We start from the raw sequence: 19,425 nt of genomic DNA, 5'->3' as shown, positions 1-19,425 counted from the left end.
GGTGCTCAGGCCAGCACCCGGTGTGGAGGTGCTCAGGCCAGCACCCGGTGTGGAGGTGCTCAGGCCAGCACCTGGTGTGGGGTGCTCAGGCCAGCACCTGTTGTGGAGGTGCTCAGGCCAGCACCTGGTGTGGGGTGCTCAGGCCAGCACCTGGTGTGGGGTGCTCAGGACCTGGTCATTTTCTTCCACCTACAATGTCTACTTCAATAGTAGATTTTCTGTCAGACACATGAGTTGTTGGGAATAAAGCCAGGATACAGAGATGAGCATCAAAAGAACAAGCATTCAGTGCAGGACTTTGCTATCAACTCTGAATGAATCTAAGCAAATCAGCATACATAGGAAAGTCAAGTGCTTTAAAATATTTCAAAAAGCAACAGGACCTGGTTTTCCAGGGATACCATTTGGAGAGATAAAAGCACAAACCAACCCTGACTTGAGGGTAGGTAACAGCCCTAATAATCCAGTTACCTCTAAGTGCGTCTGTGAAACTTAAGGTTGTTCTCTTTAATGCTGGACTAAGCTGCCTTCTCTAGCACTTCCATGTAACATATAGTGCAACTATCTCAAGTTGACTTGAAGCCACCACATCAAGTCAGGGGACAGCAACCCCAAGAACAGAAAGGCTCTTACCGGACAACCTTTGTGCCATTCCGGCGTACCTGCATGTCCACAGCGTAGGTTCCATCTGCATGGGCCACCAAGTTAAGCTCTGAGAATTCTGCCTGGAGAGTAACAGTACACAGAGTCTCAGTCCTGCACACCGCAGCAGCCAATGCCGAAGCATCTATTTGGTTTCTATGTTTTTCACATCCATTAGATTTCACCCACTACTCAAGGAGACCCTTTGAGTCAGGTGCTAGAGAGAACCCTCCCCATCTATCAAAGGAGAAAACTGCGTGCATTACATGACTTTCCTGAACAAACAAAACCTCCCCCTTTGTCTTCTCATTCCCGGCTCAGCACCCCTGCGCTTTTCTACAGAGACAGACGGCGACCAGGACAAGCATCTCCTTTCTTGCCTCTGAAGTCCTGGGTTCTGGGTTGGGCTGCTGGGCCTGTCTCCCCTGTTCCTGACAGCATGTCAGGTGAGGTACTTGCCTTGCCTGGGCTTCTGGTTCTTCAGTCTACAACATCATTTTTTAATCAATCCAGAATATCTAACGAGTTGTTTTAAGAATGGAATACAGACTGGGCATGGTGGTGTACCCCTTTAATCCGTGCTTTCTGGAAGCAGAGGGTAGGTTGATCTCTGTAAGTCTAAATCAAGTTCCAGAACAGCCAGGGCCACTTAGTGAGGTAATATTGCAAAAATAAGCAAATAACAGTAGTAATAGGTAGGAAAGTATCCTATTATTCTGTAAATTCTAACACAGAGAGAAGGAAAAACTTAGGTTATTACTTAGAAAATATGTTATTTAAGCAGGACATCTCCCCACAAAGAACCTAATTTTCTATTATGTGGAGCAAGAGGCAGAGGAAGGTAAACAAACAAATAAATGAACAGCCTTTCAAGTTCCCTATAAAAACAAGTGTACCCCTAGGGTCAGAGTAGGGGGACAATGAACCTAAGACATGTGTTCATCCAGAATCACACTGTCACCAACAGCATGGGGGTAAGGACAGTAGCCTAGGAAGGCACTCCTCTTAGCTTCCTCATCTTGGGAACCCTGCACTGCAAGAGACCATTGAGAACCATACTGTTTGCCTCTGAACCAACATTCGAACTGTTAAGTCAAGGAAATAAATGGAAAGCCCTACGACAGGAGATACACATTCGAGAGCCCAGCGGGGGACACTGGACAGTAAGAGATGGCTCACTCTGGGATGGTGGAGATCATGTGAGGCTTCATGTTGATTACCTGTTCCACCTTGATGTCATAATCTCCAAGGATTTTTTTGCCCCGAAAGCACTTGGCCCTAGAGAAAGGGAGAAGGGCACATGAATTAGTTTTGTGCAAGTGTGTGAACTCACACATGCAATCTCCTCAATAAGAGGACTGTAGCAGATGGACCCCAGACTGAGAGTGAGAGGACTTGGGTTCAGGCTCTTGGTTGGCTACTGATTGCCATAATGCCCTAAGCAAGCCGCTTCCTTTAAGCACCAATTTACCCATCTGCAAAATAATCCACAGTACACTTTCACTTTCAACCTGTCATTTTATGATCTAATCTCCTATATTACACAGCACACACACACACACACACACACACATACACACACATACACACACAGAGAGAGACAGAGAGAGAGAGAGACAGAGAGAGAGACAGAGAGACAGAGACAGAGAGACAGAGACAGAGAGACAGAGAGAGAGACAGAGAGGTCCCATTGCAGAGGACAACATCCATGCAGCTCATTGAACACGGAAAGGTTAAGCATGGAGCCTTCATCCCTATGTTCTAGACTCTTTGGTGCGGGAAGGTATTCTGTGGGCGACAGGAAGAGAATCATGAACACGAATTGCACCACAAAACCTTTGACCTACAATCTGTCCTGCCTGCAAGATGTTCTGGAGCAATCATGACACTGAACTTGTAGAAGTGGCCAACCAATGTCTAATTTAACTTAAGGCCTACTCCATGAGAGGAAGCACATGTCCAACACTGCTTGGATGGTCAAAAACCAGAGACTGGATATCCCAGAGACCTAGGGTAGAACCAAACAAGATGTGTCTTTTAAAAAAAAAAAATCAATGAAATGATTCCTAATGGTATTCTGGTATATTCATAGATCAGTGTCCCTTCTGGTCACCATCAGAGATGCCTCCTCCAGCAGTAGATAGGAGTAGATGCAGAGACCCACAGCCAAACTTGAGGAGAAAGTCTAAACTGGGTCCCTACCCTTAGAGCTTGAAGAACTCCTCAGAAGAGGGGAGGAAAAATTATAGGAGTCAGAAGGGATGGAGGACACCAGGAGCCACTGAATCAACTAAGCAGGGTTCATGGGGGCCCACAGGGACTGAAGAAGCAAACACAGGCCTGCATGGGTCTGTACCAGGTCCTCTGTATATGCTTTTGTTATTAGCTTGGTGTTTGTGTGGGACTTCTAACTGGGAGTGGGTGTGTCTCTGACTCTTGCCTGCTCTTTAGACTTTTCCTCTTGTTTGTTGCCTCTCCAGCTTCAGGGTAAGGACTTTTGCCTTGCCTTATTGTTTTGTTGTGTTTGGTTATTGTCTCTTGGAGGCCTGCTCTTTGGTGGTGGGAGATGGAGGGGAAGCAGATCTGGGGGAGAAGTGAGGTGACAGAGAGCTGGGAGCTGTGGAGGGGGAGGAGACACTGTGGTTGGGATGCACTGTATGAGAGAAGAATCTTTTTTTTCTTTAAAAGAAGGAATCAGAACAGAATATGAGAGAGAGAGAGAGAGAGAGAGAGAGGAGAGAGAGAGATTGCTATTAATTCTTGATTTCTTCATATACATTATCAGGAGAGCTGACGACCAAGCAAAAAGCTCAGCCTGTATCACAGATACTTAGGGAAAACAAGTGATGCTGAGTGATGCAGTCCAGTGTCTTCCCAATCTGTCAGGTTGAGAGGAACTTCATCCTATGCATTAACGGCATCAGGCCTGTATGAGTAGACTACATTCTTGTACAGTTATATTCCCTCCTTCCTGCCTCTAATCTTCCTGCCCTCTGTAAGATTTTCTTCTCTATTTGGGCTCTGTTCTCTGTTTGTAGAGAAGGGCCTGTGTACCTGCACCTAGTAGGCTAAATCATGCCTGCTTTCCCCTGCTCTCTACATTCCCAACTGGCTCGTTCCATTGGAGGTTTTCTGAATCTCTTCTCAAAACAAAGGAATACACCGATATTTTATTTTGAATTGTGTTCTAGGAGCTGTATGCTAGTTGCTTGTAAGAAAATTTAATCCATAGCTGTCTCCTGAGAGGCTCTGCCAGTGCCTGACAAATACAGAGGTGGATGCACTCAGCCATCCATTGGACTGAGCACAGGGTTCCCAATGAAGGAGCTAGAGAAAGGACCCAAGGAGCTGCAGGGGTTTGCAGCCCCATAGGAGGAACAACAATATAAACCAACCAGTACCCCCAGAGCTCCCAGGGACTAAACCACCAACCAGAGTAAACATGGAGGGACCCATGGCTCCAGCTGCATGTGTAAGAGAGGATGGCTTAGTCAGACATCAATGGGAGGAGAGGCGCTTGGTCCTTGGGTTCCATGCCCCTGTGTAGGGGTATGCCAGGGCTAGGAAGCAGGAGTGGGTGGGTTGGTGAGCAGAGGGAGGGGGGAGGGATAGGGGATTTTCAGAGGGGAAAACAGGAAAGGGGATAACATTTGAAATGTAAATAAAGAAATTATCTAATTTAAAAAATGTTTGTTTTTTTAAAAAAAAAAAAAAAAAAAAAACTTAATCCTCATAATGACTGGCCAGACAGGGAGACAATTCTTTGAAACAAAAAAAAAAAATCAAAATTCACAGGAAGAAAATGACATTTCCAAGGTCATTAGCACGATAGTGGCACAGCCACACAGGACCCTGAGTGTAGCACCCCATGCCACCCAGGACCATCTTCCTCTGCTGCTATGTTCTTCCCGCTCTCCCACGCCATGGAAACTGACTTACCACATGTGCTGCACCGATTTTTTTCCCATTTTTTTCTTCTACTCAGAAGAGACTTAATGATGCTATAAGTACTTGTCCCACCACAAATACTTCCTTCCCTGGTTCCTGTCAACTTACTCAGGATGAGGCCAGGCTATTTCCTTTGCTCTATGGATGCTGGAACAGGCCGTTCTAGGAAGTTGTCATTTGTGGTATCCAAGTCCCTGGCCACCCTGAGATTGCTCCTCTGAGGCACTGGGCCATCCTGGAGCTGGATCACCAAGTCCAACCCCCACCTCTGCCCTAATTCCTTCCTAAGTTTCACATCAGTTTGCTTCCAGGGCCCTGATCAACATTCACTGCCCAGCATGCCCCTGTAGCACATGCCACTCTCTTGACAGTTCTGTCTATGCATGGTACTGTCACTGCTCTGCAGATACTGGGCTTAGTCAGTCTTTGCTTATGATTATAGCAAGGCCAGACTAAAATAAATGGCCAACAAGATGGCTTTTCTTTGGTTGTATGTCCGCACTGCTATCACTGATGCTCTTTTGATGCTTCCTCCTACCTTCGAGTCTCAAATGGCTTTCCTGTAAGATTAGCCTCAGAGACCTTCATTCCCTGTGAAGGTTAGCAGTTTCAAAGGATGTTCTTTGACATACTAGTTTCTCACAACTCTGTGAAGGAGCTAAGAGAGAGAATGCTTCCTGGCCTCTGGACTGCGGGGGGGGGGGGGGACAGAAACCCCAAACACTTCAACAGCATGCAGACTCACAGAAACCATGGTGAGTTAAGCTGAGACCTGAGGGTTTGCATCTAGATGCTACATGCTGCCAAGTTTTCTAACTTGCTCATTTATTTTGTGGGTTTTGAATAGTGACACTGGGGTATATTTATAGATCTTGGCTGGGTTTATCTGCCACTTCCTGCACCTGCCCACTGACCAAGTTGGCTAATGGAACTGTTTTCATGCCTTTCCTCCACCCCGACCTCGCAAGCTATCCTAATGCTTTTTCCTTAAGGTAATTTGTCCTGTTGGAAATCTCAGTTTGTGTTTCCTAGTTCAGGGTCACTGATTTTTCCTGGCTAAGCCACATTGTTATCATAAAAGAGCCAAGATGGCAACAGACAAGGCACAAACCCTTCTTCCAGAGGATGAACACATTCCTGAAGCAACTGGCCCCTGGACATTCTGATTAGTTTTCTAGAAATAATTTTATGAAATAAGTTCTACAACTTACTAGCAAATGACAGAAACACCTCCTGAACTTAAGGGGGTGCTAGCAGGAAGCAGTGTGCTAGGATCCAGAGGACAGATGCTCTGCAGCCTCGGCTGCACCCTTTCCTGGCTGGGTGACCTTTGGAAAGGATCCTATATTTAAACAAATAATAACAAAGTTGTTTATATTGCTAAATTATTCAATCTATATTCAAAACTACATAAAATGATAAAAATGTAAATGGTCCATTTTTCCATTCCCATTGTCATTGTCATTAGCCAGCATGCCTTCCCAGTAGGGTGGGGGTGTAAACATGACTGTGTGCTCTAAGCACACATATGACATATTGCTACAAAAACTTTTTCGGGCCTTAATTTTCTCTCCAGAGTGTGTCTCAGTGATAGGCTTTTGTGCACACAGCAGTGGGATCCCTGTAACAGCTGAATGAAAGGCTCTCTCTATGGTGGCTTAGTGGATGTTTACTGGTGAGTAGCTCTCCATAGTCTTGGCTTTGCCTCACCAGTGCTACCTGGTTTACATTTTAATATGTAGACATGGGAAATAATTTTTGTAGAATTCCTGATGCAAGAAATGGGCACAGCTTCTTACAGAATTATCAAACTGCTTCCCACCCAAGCAAAGTTTGAAAGTTTGGGAAATGTATTTCACCTGCCTTGGTTTTCTCATACTATCCCTTCCATAAGACGGCAACAGAGTAAGCACTTAGCATGGATTTCTGATTGACAATCTTATAAAATAATCCAGATTCATACCCTTGTGCTCAATCCTAAACAGAACCCAAGATGTACACCCTTGCAGCACAAACTAAAAATATCTGTGGTGCCTGTGTTGTCAATTTCCCCCCATTGTAACATTTTCTTAATAAGCCTAGCAGCTGGGGATCCATGGGAGTTTAACAGCTTGCAGCTTCCTTAACGGGCCAGGTAATAAAACATCTCCCCTTAGTACTAAAACGAGCAGAGGAGTCTAGATATAACTCTCGCTATTCAAGGAAAAGAATATCTTTAGTGGTGCATGACAGGGGAGGGGGGTGATGGCTTGAGCCCAAAAGTTTGAGATTAACCTGGGCAACATATTAAGACTTTATCTCAAAACAAAAGAAAACAAAACAAATGTGGGTGGGGGAGCTAATAATTAATAAACTTAATAATTAGCAGTAAAGACTTGCTGAGAACCAAATATTAAATGCTTTATGTATTTTACCATATTTGATAATATCTGGCATGCAGATGCTATGAAGAGAATTATGGGTATGAAAGTGAGAGATGAGATGTTAAAAGATGTGTGTGAATATGGTCAGAACGTATATACATATGTGAAAGTTTCATGCCAAAACCCATTATTACACATAACTAATATATACTCATAAAAATAAGTTTTAAAAAGGAAATGGAATCTGATGGAAGTGTTTTGGGAGTTCCGAAACTCTATGGAAATGTGAATTACAGTTAGAAAACAGCAGATATTGTTTACATTAATGTAACCAATGTGATTTCCTCATCTTCTGGACTATTACCATATGCATTGTCTGCTCATGACACTTGGCTCAAAGTAGGATCATCTAATACCACCTTTCAAAGGCAGTTGTCTAATAGTTGGATGCCTTCCCCACAAACACACTATCACTTCAGACCATCCCTTGTATAAATCCTGGATTTTCCAGAATCTTCCGGATTTAAAATATTTACTCCGTTCTGTTGTGTGACTGCATGTTCTGAATGTAGGCTTGTACAATTATAGTCACCATGTCTGAAATGTCCAAATTCTTCATCCGTCTCTCAGTTGGTGGGCTCACAATCAGGAACTGCCTAGTCACTGAAGATAGTGGGAGTTCTGGTTTGTGGACAGCTGATATTAGAAAACCAGAAGCCACTGTCATAACAGAAAGGACCCAATCTGTCTCTGAAGGCTTACATGTCTCCTTATGTGCCAGTGCCAGACTGTCATGTTCTTTTGCCCCTACCCTTGCACACAGGAAAACATGCTTTCAAACTCTATCTATAAGGGCCAAAAAGTAGCCTAATCTAAATCCTCCCCAGAGGACTGACATTTGCGCAAGAACCAAATTTCAAACTGAACAGAACTGCTAACGAGGCATCAGTAGGCTCCAGAAGGCTCATAGAAAATCTCCTAGAGCTTTGGAAATAGCCAAGGATTTAATAGATGCCTTGCACTTGTCTAGACATCTATCTCCAACCAAGTGCTTGTTTCTGCCTCTCAGTGACTTGTTCTTTTGAAAAACTGGAAATACAGGATTCCTGTTCACACACACACAGAGAGAGAGAGAGAGAGAGAGAGAGAGGAGAGAGAGGAGAGAGCAGAGAGGAGAGAGGGAAAATCCAGTCTGTCGTCCTGATCTGCTGAGTTTGTGAGTTTCTGCTGCCACCTACTGGAGAGTTTCGCCTTGCAGTTTTAGCTTACTGTTTGATGACTCCCACAATCACTATTCCCCATTCCCCACTCCCCACTCCCCACTCCTCCTGGCTGGGGGTGGGCCTTGAGAGCTTAAGGGTGCACTTCTTGCTGACATGGTCAAGGTCCTGGGGCTGTATCCCTAGTACAACAAAAGAGTAGCCCTGGGATTTTGTTGTTGTTTTTAAATATTTCCTCCTTTGTTTAATTTTATTTATTGTAAGGCTGGGGTTGGGGTAGGGGGTCACATGTCCACAGCCTGCATGAGTAGGTCATCGGTCAGCCAGCTAAGTCAGTTCTGTCCTTCCTCCTTGGATCTGACTTGTGTCATTGAGTTTGATAGCAAGCACCTTTACCCACTGAGACATTAATTGTTTCTTCTAAAACACACACATCTGTAGAGAGCATTCCCTAGAGAAATAACACTTTGCAACACACACACACAACAGTCATAGGGTGGGGTGTGGTGGCATGTCAGTAAATTCAGCAAGAACTTGCTAAGTAGCCAGAGGTAAGTGCAGGTGGGAGTGGTAGGGTGTAGCAGTTGTCGGATAGACAAAAACATCTACAGAAGACCAACATCAATGGGTGACTGCTAAAGGTTCCTTACAGGTCTTAAGATTTAAAACTAACAATCACATTTCCACTTTTTAGTCTTCTCTTTATAAATATTTAGAATTTAAAGCACACAAACACAACTACATAAAAACAAAAGGTTCATATAACTCAGAAAGCTTTCTCAACCTTCCAGGCACATAAACAAGTTTGCTTTCACGGGTTAACAAGGAAACACAAACAACCATACAAAAGTGGTGCAGGAAATAAGCAACAGAAGCACAAACAGGCACCATGGAATCTCAAACGAAAGAGCAGTTCCGGTTCCTCCATTCGAGGAGTAGGGAAAGGCTGCAGAGGCTGGAGGGTAAACCTTAGAAAGACACAGACTGAAATGTGGAGCCAAAAGCTTGAGGAAGGCTCCAGGTATTGCAGGAGTACAGCTCACTTTGGCTTAACAGAGAAATGAACTCTCATATGTCAGGCTGAATATGTGAAACTTAAGGGCCAGCTGAGATTGTGTGTGTGTACAGCATACACATCACTGAAGGAAGCCAGAAAGGAAGTTGAATCCTCAGAAGATGTGGCAGTTGTGAACAGCCTGATGTGGGTGCTCCGCAAGAGTAACAAGTACTCTTAACTACTGAGCCATCTCTCCAACCCCTAATTAAATATAAATATTATATATAATATATTGTATATATATTAATTTTTACTGCAGAAAATTTTAGCCTCAAAACTCAACACTATTTTATCAGGCCTTCACATATTTGTTCCTGGGACTATGGTTTAAGGATGTTTGCTTATTTGCTTGTTGGTAGACAGTGGCTGAGATAGCTCAGGCTGGCCTTGAACTCTTGATCTTCCTGCCTCTACTGAGTGCCAGGATTAACCACCACACCTGGCTTTGGTTGAATATTTCAAAGAAAATTCCAGAATTCATTTGTCCTGCCCATTCTTCAATATAACCTCTAGCTGACAGGTGATTTGACTTTAATGTACCATAATATCTAGCTAAACTTTCCGTGTTAACCACACAATTGTAAATGCCCCCCTGTACATTTTCAAAACTCTTTCATCATCTGAACCTGCAATCATCCTTCTGCTTTTTCTGTCCCGAGACCCTGGAATCTTCTCTTCGTTTTCACGACCTTCTACTCTAAGATAATGGCAACCTTTTTACGTATAAGACCATACCATGAGTAGGTCAGAGGTCAACCAGGTTGTCATCTCATGAACAAAGTGAATAATTTTATTAGTATCTTTACTGGGTCTATTTCAAGTTTTCCTAACTACTACTCTCCAAGATTTTAAGTAGTAAGGTGACATAGTAAGGTGAGGCCAAGATCTGAGGAACTGAAGCAGGGGGTAAGGGTATCTGGGAGCCTGAGCGAGCGAGTGACAAGTGACACCAGACCTCAGAGCTTGCTGTTTCACCCAGTTGCTGTCCAGCACTCACCTGACAACTCAGTCACTTGTCTGATGCCTGGGAACTTGAGGGACTACCTGGGATACGACATTGGCCCTAAAAACCAGGACTTAATGAAAGAAAGGGACACAGAACTCCACTGCAAATGTCCTGGAACAGAGACCACAAGTAAACCATAAGATAGTCAGGCTGGGCTTTATGTCAGTGGAGAGATTATTAACTCAAATTGGATTTGGATAGAATGAATTTCTTTCAGTATATGGGAATGTGCCTGTTGTGGACATTTGATTTAAGAATAAGAAATTAAGAACAGGAAGACACTGGCACAGGCCTGGGTAAATGCAATGTTTGGGGGCTGGTTTTGTATCATTCATTCTGTGAGTCATTGGATCAAACACGGCAAGAATGGCACTGTTTAGATAGAGCAAGTGGACTGACAGCTTAGTCAACATTCATATAAACGATTTGGAAGAGAGTGCATGGGGAAACTGCCAAGTTTGCAGATGGCATTCAGCATTCTCAGGGATTAAAATGCCAAGCTGATTAGGGGTAAACTGAACAAAGATGTGCATGTGGGCAGAAAAGTGGCAGAGGAGTTTTAATGTGACTAAGTGTAAGAAAACACATTTGGGGGGAAAAGTCTCAGAATATTAATAACCATTGTTCAACTACAACCTAGTAAAGTAGCCCTAATGGCAGAAAATTATTCCCTCAAGACAATTCTGAGATGTCCTAGCAATAACAAAAAGACTGAGAGAAAAATGAAAAACTAGTGTTATCAACAGCGAGGGTATTGGGAAGCCAGTACAGAAGGCTTCTCACTGTCCCACTCTGTCATCCCAAGCTGTGGTATTTAGTGATACAGTGTACTATGTCTCGTATTCTATACCAACAACACTACGAAGGTAGAAATGAAGAGAAAAACAGAACCCAATGCAAATAGCTATGGTTTTAGGAAACTACAGTAGTGATCCTTCTTCAAACTGAAGGCATGAGCATGGGGGAAGGAGAAAGACTGGATGGCTAGATGTCACTCACCCTAACCTAAACGCATCCCTATGATATTTAGAGCCTCCTATGGCAAAGCCACCCAGATGTTACTGATTATATGGGGAAATGAGTCTGAAATGAATTAACTGGCTTGCTTAAAATTATTAGTTGTGGGTGTCACAAGTTAACAAAATCAAAGGTTCTTTTGACGATCATGTTTAGAGGCTGGGCATCTCTGTCTGACAGGCTGTGAGATACACATTTTTGTATATCCATTGGCTGTTCTACTGCTTGGCATAAAACAGACACTCAGGAAATGTTTACAAAGTTATTGAATTGGCTTCAGATAAACATATGGATATTAATACCAGAGAGGGCAACCAGGCTCGACCTGACAGAGTCCTGAGCTTAAAAGCAACCGAGGACTTACACTTAGACCTTTTTTTCCTGAATTTATTAAATTCCTTCAAGTGATCTTCAGGAGGGTTTCAAGCCTGAGCTAGCAGATGAGACCCCCCTAAGGAAAACATCATCCCAAAGCTCTGAAAATAATGAATTTCCTAGTAAGCACTCAGTTGTGACTTCAGTTGGGAAAAAAACAGTTTTCCTGAGCAGATTTTCTGAAGATATCTATTTTGGGGAATAATTAAATGATGCGGCCTTACAAGATAACAAGATTATCAAAATTAGGGGAAAAAAACACTCTGTAACTCAGGAGAACACATGATGGGAAGATTGGATGCATTTGTTTGTAATTATAGTGGAGCTACAGAACAGAATGCTTTGGAGTCATGGGACAGATTCTCTTTCCATGACTGGCTTATACAATTAAGCCAGTAATTTTCAGAAGATAGGGATGTATTTAATGTAAGATAAACAGGGCCCCTGACATTGAGAAACTCCAGGTTTGCTTCCCATGGAGGGTTACAGAACACACCAACAGTCACTGCCACTGTAGGTCACATTTCTTTCCTTTCAACAGCAATGTAGACACCAAGAACTACCCTCTACCGTGACACTACCACTCTATTTCACACTCATGTCTGGCTGTGGGAACTAGGAGAAGGCACCCTTTTCTTCAGGTGCTCGTGCAGGACACGCTTCTTGGAAAGCAGCGAAGGAGGCTTTCCAGTCACCGCTGGCCCCATGAAAACCCTGCATAAGCACACATATCGGCCCCTGCCTACCATCCAGTTATTCACCTATCCAGTTGCCACCATTCTGCCCCGTCCTCTGCAAAGTCACCCTGTCACCATCCTTTAAGGTTCCTCTCTCTTCTTCCTACAGTAGTTTCTCTTTTTTATTATTTAAAACCCTAATATGAGGACCTGGAGATATGGCCTGGTGACTAAGGCTGGTCTTAGTTCCCCTGCACCTAATGGCAGCTCACAACCATCTGTAAATCCAGTTCCAGAGGACCCAACACCTTTTCTGACCTCTTCTGACACTGCACTCTCATGGTGCACAGACGTATAGGCAGACTAAACACCCATACACATAAAATAATTTTTTATTTAAATAAAGCCTAATGTGAAACCCATCCACTTGTCATTTTAAGCAGACATGAACTAGTGCCACTAGCTAAATTTCCACATATTTATCTCTGTAGTGACGACTTTGGAATTTTGGTTTCTTTAAAAATACAGAAATATTATAAGGATGTGATTTCATTTTAATCCCAGGTGTGGGGATATGGGGCTGCTTCAGTCTGCCCACAGCAATGAACCATAATTTGCCTTGTGCTCTAGCAGAAGTGTGATTTTGCCAGCTGCAAATAGTTTCTGTGACTGTGTTACAATAGAAATTTTGGGAACTTTTCAAAGGGTATATAAATGCTAGAGCCCTAAGAGATGTGGTTGTTGGTTGATGGTCTCAGTTGTTAGTAGTCATGCTCAAATAGAAACAGTAGGAAAGAAACTAGATTTATGGATGTCTCCCCGCCCCCACTATCCTTCTTTCTCTCCCATCTGGTGATAGTGGTGAAACTGGGGGCTGGGGATAAAGGGTGTGAAAAAGAAGAACCCACGAAGTATAAAGACAGGCTACATATCTCCTCCTTCCCACTGTATCATGAACCTCATGAGGAGGGTATGTGTTTCCCAAAGAACTTACAAGTCCTATTGTTCAACAGCTCACCCTCACTCCCTTCTACTTTATGTGACTCACACCTATGACAGATAATTTCATGTGTCAACTTGAGTAGGGTACTAGGTGCCCGGTTATTTGTTAAAACAGTATTTCTTAACATGTGAAAGTGGTTTTAAATCAGATTAGCATTTGAATCAGTAGACTAAGTAAAACATATTGTCTTCTAACTTTCTCTCTCTCTCTCTCTCTCTCTCTCTCTCTCTGTGTGTGTGTGTGTGTGTGTGTGTGTGTGTGTCTGTTAGACTGTCACCAAGTTGCTTCTAAACACGGGGTGAAACTTCTGCTGGCTCACCAGTGTCTCCAGATTGCCAACTGCAAATCTGAGACCTTTTTAATCTCCATATGCATGTGAGCCAATTCTGTTTCCCACTGTGTGTGTGTGTGTGTGTGTATGAGACAGAGACACAGAGACAGAGACAGAAAGACAGAGATAAAGAACATTATAGCAAGAACTTTGCTATTGGGGGAATTGCTTTATTTACCTTATGCCCAGCTCAAACAAATGTAAAAAATAAACATTTACAATGAACACTTACTCTAACATATGACAGGGCTGAATTCTAACTTAATTGCTTTTAGTTTGCCTGTTTGTTTCTTTGTTTTTTAGAAGATGGGGACAGGGCTAGTTGCTTCTTTGGAACAAACTTAGGGCCTTGTGTGTGCTGGGCTAGCACTCTACCACGAGGTACATCCCTAGCCCTTAATGTACGATTTCAGGTATAAATCAACACAGCAGCTAATGAAAGGCTTGTATATTTTATCCTCATTATAACAAGAACACCATCTCCTCTCAGCTTTCTAAGAGAAAATTCTGCCTAGGGGCTTTTTACTTATAATTTATGAGGAACAGGCTCACAGAAAGGAAATGTTTGACTACTTCAAGATCTAACAATAGACCCTAGTCTAATAGCACATACCTGTCATCCCAGCGCTCAGGAGGCAGAGGCCAGAAAATCACAAATCTGAAGACAGTGGAAAAGACATGACTCTAAAACAACAACAACAACAACAACAACACAGCATCAACAAGGCAGGTTGCTGCTCATCTCGCCCTGTGTTAAATCCCTATCCCTAACCCTAACAGAGGCTGACCATGTCCCTTCCCACCCCTCTTTACAGTGAGAAGGTAATTCTCCCCCGAACAAGACACTAGAGTTGAACAGAGGATCCTGATTACTGTTCAGACCACTTGTGAAACAAGGACAGGGAAAGGCCTCGCATCGCAGAGCAGTGACGCTGGCTTTCCGTTGCTTCATGGGTGTGCTGCTTCTTAGGCTGCTGAATCACCAGGCCATGATTCACAGAGCAAATACAAAGTCTCAGGGTGCTCTCACACACACACCACACCCCCCCCCCCCGCCGTGCTCTACTCTCATTAGCAGAGGAGGCTTGAGCCTCCTTTCTCAGGCCAAGTGTAAGCTGTGGTGGCTGGCACTGTCAGCCCACTCGCTAGCATAGCTCAGCAGAAACATTTTCATATCTCAAGGCAATACTGCTTTGGATTTCCAAATCCCAGCCCAGGTGGCACATTCCATTCCACAATTTTCCAGCCGGCATCGCTTCGGGGGGGAGATGCAGTCCTCACAACTGATGCTGGCACGTGCCATAGTGCCCCAGATGCACTTGTGTATAGCAACAGGAAAGGGAGACCATCTTTAGGTGCCCTCTTCTCATCGTCATGGGCGGAGAAACGGAAGCTTAGAGGAGAAAAGTGGACAAGATCACACCATGGGAATCTTGTGGGAATGTTGGTATAATGGGAAGTTCATGCCAGGTTCTGTTCTGGCTCTCTTGTCAATGTGTCTTTACTTCTAGCCACTGCTAATGATCCGAAATAATCCTCACACTCAACAAGCCCTGAAGAGTAGTTTTAAGAACGAACCCAATCCTGAAGACATAGTCCCTTTTAGTCTTCGAACATATTTATTTGAAGAGGATTGTTTAGTACTGTTAAGTGAAACATTCTATACACTCTTTAAATATGATAATTCTCATTCATTTATTCTTTCAAAAAAAATCTACTAGATTGGGCACCTATTAAAGGCTCAACTGTCTGCCAGGCACCGGGTAAGGGAAAGGTCTCACCTAGTTGTAACATAAGGAATAAAAAGGAAATGATGTTAGCAGAGTACAGTGGAATACTTAACCAGAGCACAGGCACTAGAATATCTTTACAATAAAGTCAATAACAAATAGTGTGTTGTTACATATTTAGCATTGGTTTCTGAGTTAAGCACTTTATCTGCCTTACTTGATTTTCATGTAAGAACTGATGAGGAAGGCGCACTACTCCCGAACTTACTTACTTCACAATGATGCCAACACACGGCGTTACTTAAAAAACCAAAACCAAAACCAAACCTTTAGCCAGGCCTAGTGCATTCACCATCTCTGAGCAAACTCTTTTGGTTCAAGGTTAGCCTGGTCTATGTAGTGAAACTGTGTCTCAAATAAGTAAGCAAACAAATTCATCAATAATATCAATAAATGGAACTTTTAAAAGACATCCGCTAGGAAGTCTCAGAACTTACGAGTAATTTTCTAAGATATTCATTTTCTAAGATATTTATGTTAGTTTTCCATTTATTGGATATTTTAAATAATTGATCATAACAATGCCCATTAATATTTGAACACACATTTCCAAGTAAGCATGACTTCTAAAAGAGCCCATTGCTTTAAAATGCTTACTTATGCATGTTAGTAGAGACAGCCAACTCCTTTAGGTACAATCTGATCCCCTTCTGACTCAACTTTTATAACTGTTAATTCTCTTTTTTTTCTCACAGTGACTTACAAAAGAAAAAACATCCCAAACTTTAAGTTTTCATTAGTGTACATTCATTGAACAAAGTGGTGGGCTCACTATAACATTTTCATGCATGCATATAATATACTTCGATCATATCTTCCCCATCAATTACTGTCCCATGTGTCCATTCTCAGCTCATACTAGACCCCCCTTCCTTTTCTCAATGGTCTATCTATCTATCTATCTATCTATCTATCTATCTATCTATCCACACACATATGGTGTATGAGAGAACATAGAATATTTGTTTTTCTAAGTCTGGCTTATCTTGTCCAATAGGAATTTTTGTTCCATCTATTTTCCTGCAAATTACACACTCATGTTCTTCTTTATGGTCGAATAAAACCCCATTGTGTATATATACCACATTTTCTTTATCCACTGATGAATGTCTAGGTTGATCTGATTAATAATACTGCCACTGTGTTTTGAATGAAATGCCCCCCCTTAAGCTCAGGGAGTGTCACTATTAGGTGTGGCCTTGTTGGAAGAAGTGTGTCACTGGGGGTGGACTTTGGGGTTTCAAGTATTCAAGCCAGGCCCAGTTTTTCTCTCTCTTCCTGCTGATCTGGATGTAAAACTCTCAGCTACCTCTCCAGCACCATGTCTGTCTATGTGTCACCATGCTTCCCACCATAATGATACTGGACTAAACCTCTGAACTATATATAAGCTAGTACCAATTAAATACTTTTCTTTACAAGAGTTGCTTATAAACTCACTGTGTCTGTTCACAGCAATAGAAACCCTAACTTAAGACAGCCAGCAACCTAAATATGTAGATATCTCTATTATGTGACTTAGATTCCTTCAAGCATCCTCAGGAATGATACAGCTGGATCATATAGTAGTTCTATGTTAGGTTGTTCTGAAGAACCCAGCTATTGATCTTCACAGCAGCTGGACTAATTCATATTACTCCTTGACTGTACAGAGAATTTCTCCCTATCCTTCTTAACCCTTACCACATCCTCACTGGCATTTGTTGTCGGATAAATCTTTTCTTTCTTTCCTTTATTTTTTTAAGGCAGGGTCTCACTTTGTATCCGAGGCTGATCTCTAACCTCCAATCCTTCTACCTTGGCCTCTGATGGTCTGAGATTTTAAGTGTGTGCCACCAAATGGACTGGCACTCAGCCTAGAAATTTGTGATGCTTCTACCGCTGCCTCTTGAGACCTAGGATTCCAGCAGCATGTCACAATACACAAATGTATAGATACTTCAAATTTGTCTTTATTTTATCAATCTTATTCAGATAAATATCTCAAACTCCTTATGTTCACTGGGGAACTGCTGCTTAATAGATACACAGATTCAATTTTCCAAAAAGAAAATAGTTCTGAGGAGATCAGCTATACAACAAAATGAATACACCTAACACTGCTATATACTTAAATGAATAAGACTATAAATATACACATATTTTATTAAAAGCTAATATATTTTATTAAAATCTTGACAGATGGCTCAGTGGAGAGATGGCACTGACTGCTCTTCCAGAGGTCCCAAGTTCAATTCCCAGCAACTACATGGTGCTCACAACTATCTGTAATAGGATGCCCTCTTCTGATATGTCTGAAGAGAGTGACAGAGTACTTACATACATAAAATAAATAAATCTTTTTTTTTAAAAAAAGCTAGTTGTAATAATTGCTGCACCCTTGATAGATACTTCAAATAATTTTTATTATAGAACATGTAATGTCTCAGACATTATACACATATGATTTTGTTTGTGTGTAGAGAACACAGAAAAATGCTAAGTCCTGAGGGCTATGTCTTAAAACTTCATCTGAGTGGCAGTTTTCTTCATTGGTGAGGGGACTTTCTCAGATTTGAGGAGCTGACAGTACAGGAATTAAACAGTATGCATCATGTTGAGTTCAGTATGTGATACTGAAAGGCATCCAGTACTATTGACTAAGTGCTGCAATATGAACATATACTTCTCAAGGCCCTGATAAGCAGGTGTGGTTATGGTCGCATGCAGGATATACATGTGGCAGAGAAGTAACAAAGCATCAGTGGCACAAGGCTGACTGGCAGGATGGAGCCAGCTCTTTGATTCTTAGTTTACCAATGACCAAGAGACTTGCTTCTGCAGACTAGACCTATGAAGCAAATTTTGGTGATGGAGAAGTAGAAGTCTTGACAGTATTCTCATGAAGGGAGATATCTTTGAGGATATTATTTATTCTCTAGGTTCTGGATTCTGTTCCTTTAAAGTTTTCCTAAACCATACATGACATTAAAAGTAAGTTTGTTCTTTGTATCATCAACCTCACATGTGGCCAACTTCACTTGAAGGCCTCAATGACTTTCCTCCAATGTTCCCCTGTAGGAAACTTAGAACCATGTCATCAAATCTACTTTAGTACAATATTAAAAGAAAGAGCCATGAATGGGACTTATGGGACTAAGGGTTGTTTTCTCTTTCACTTTCAGACTGAGCTGAAATTTCCCATCATGAAACTTGCTGTTTGATTCTGGACCTACTGCATAATAAGATGACTCATCCTTGCTCTTATCCACACCCACCATTTGGGAACAGCAAACAGGTTCTTTGAGACTTCACTTCTTTAGGCTATGTTCTTTTTAGGCTATTTTTCTTTTCTCAAACATTCCTCCAGAGTTAAGGATCTTCAGTCTAAGCCTGAAGTCTCCCATAATTGAAACTTAATGAAACTCTCTTCTGTGGTTAGGACAAACCTGAATAAGGCATTAAGTATTGGAAGTTGGATAAACCTGAGTTCTTATTCAGTACAACTCCCTCTGAGCAAATTATCACCTAGGGAAATAGTACTTTGGAGAAATGCAAGTCTGTTTATTTTCTGAAGTCTTGAATTGTAACCAGACTCAGCAGAAGATGTTTAAGTTTATGAGATCATTGTATAGCTTGTCTTAAGGTGGCGGGGGGGGGGGAGGGTGGTGAAAGTTAACTAATTAGTACATAATTTTCAACCATGTATACAGTTTCCTTCAAACTTAAGCCAATTACTTATCAAAATCAAATAAGTTTTAAGTGCTCAAAAATATTTAAAGAATGACAGAACATGGACTTGTCTGTCCACTCCCTGGCTTTATCAGTCTTACTATTTCTCTTTATTTTCTTTTCAGATTTTTATACAAGAAGTATACCATTAAAACACACTGTTTATATTTCTTGCACAAGACACAATTCCAAGCTAATCTTGCCATTTCTCTCTATGTGTTTTTAATTATTTTATTAGATATTTTCTTCACTTACATTTCAAATGCTATCCTGAATGTCCCCTAT

The 19,425-nt window shown here is 42.1% G+C and overlaps 1 protein-coding gene across 1 annotated transcript in view; it reads right to left on the bottom strand.

Annotated features, from left to right (window-relative positions):
• Positions 1–19,425, bottom strand: part of Syn2 (synapsin II) — a 146,184-nt gene that overhangs the window by 45,951 nt on the left and 80,808 nt on the right. The window contains exons 2-3 of the mRNA XM_021189358.1: positions 1,863–1,920; positions 634–725 (exon numbers count right to left, since the gene is read on the bottom strand). Of these exons, the coding sequence (XP_021045017.1) occupies positions 634–725; positions 1,863–1,920 (150 nt within the window). The remainder of the gene's footprint in view (positions 1–633; positions 726–1,862; positions 1,921–19,425) is intronic.

This window comes from Mus pahari, chromosome 2 (assembly GCF_900095145.1).
Source record: "Mus pahari chromosome 2, PAHARI_EIJ_v1.1, whole genome shotgun sequence".
Taxonomy (NCBI): Eukaryota; Metazoa; Chordata; class Mammalia; order Rodentia; family Muridae; genus Mus; species Mus pahari.
Note: the sequence above shows the minus strand (reverse complement) of the source record. Positions and strands in the feature narration are given on the sequence as shown.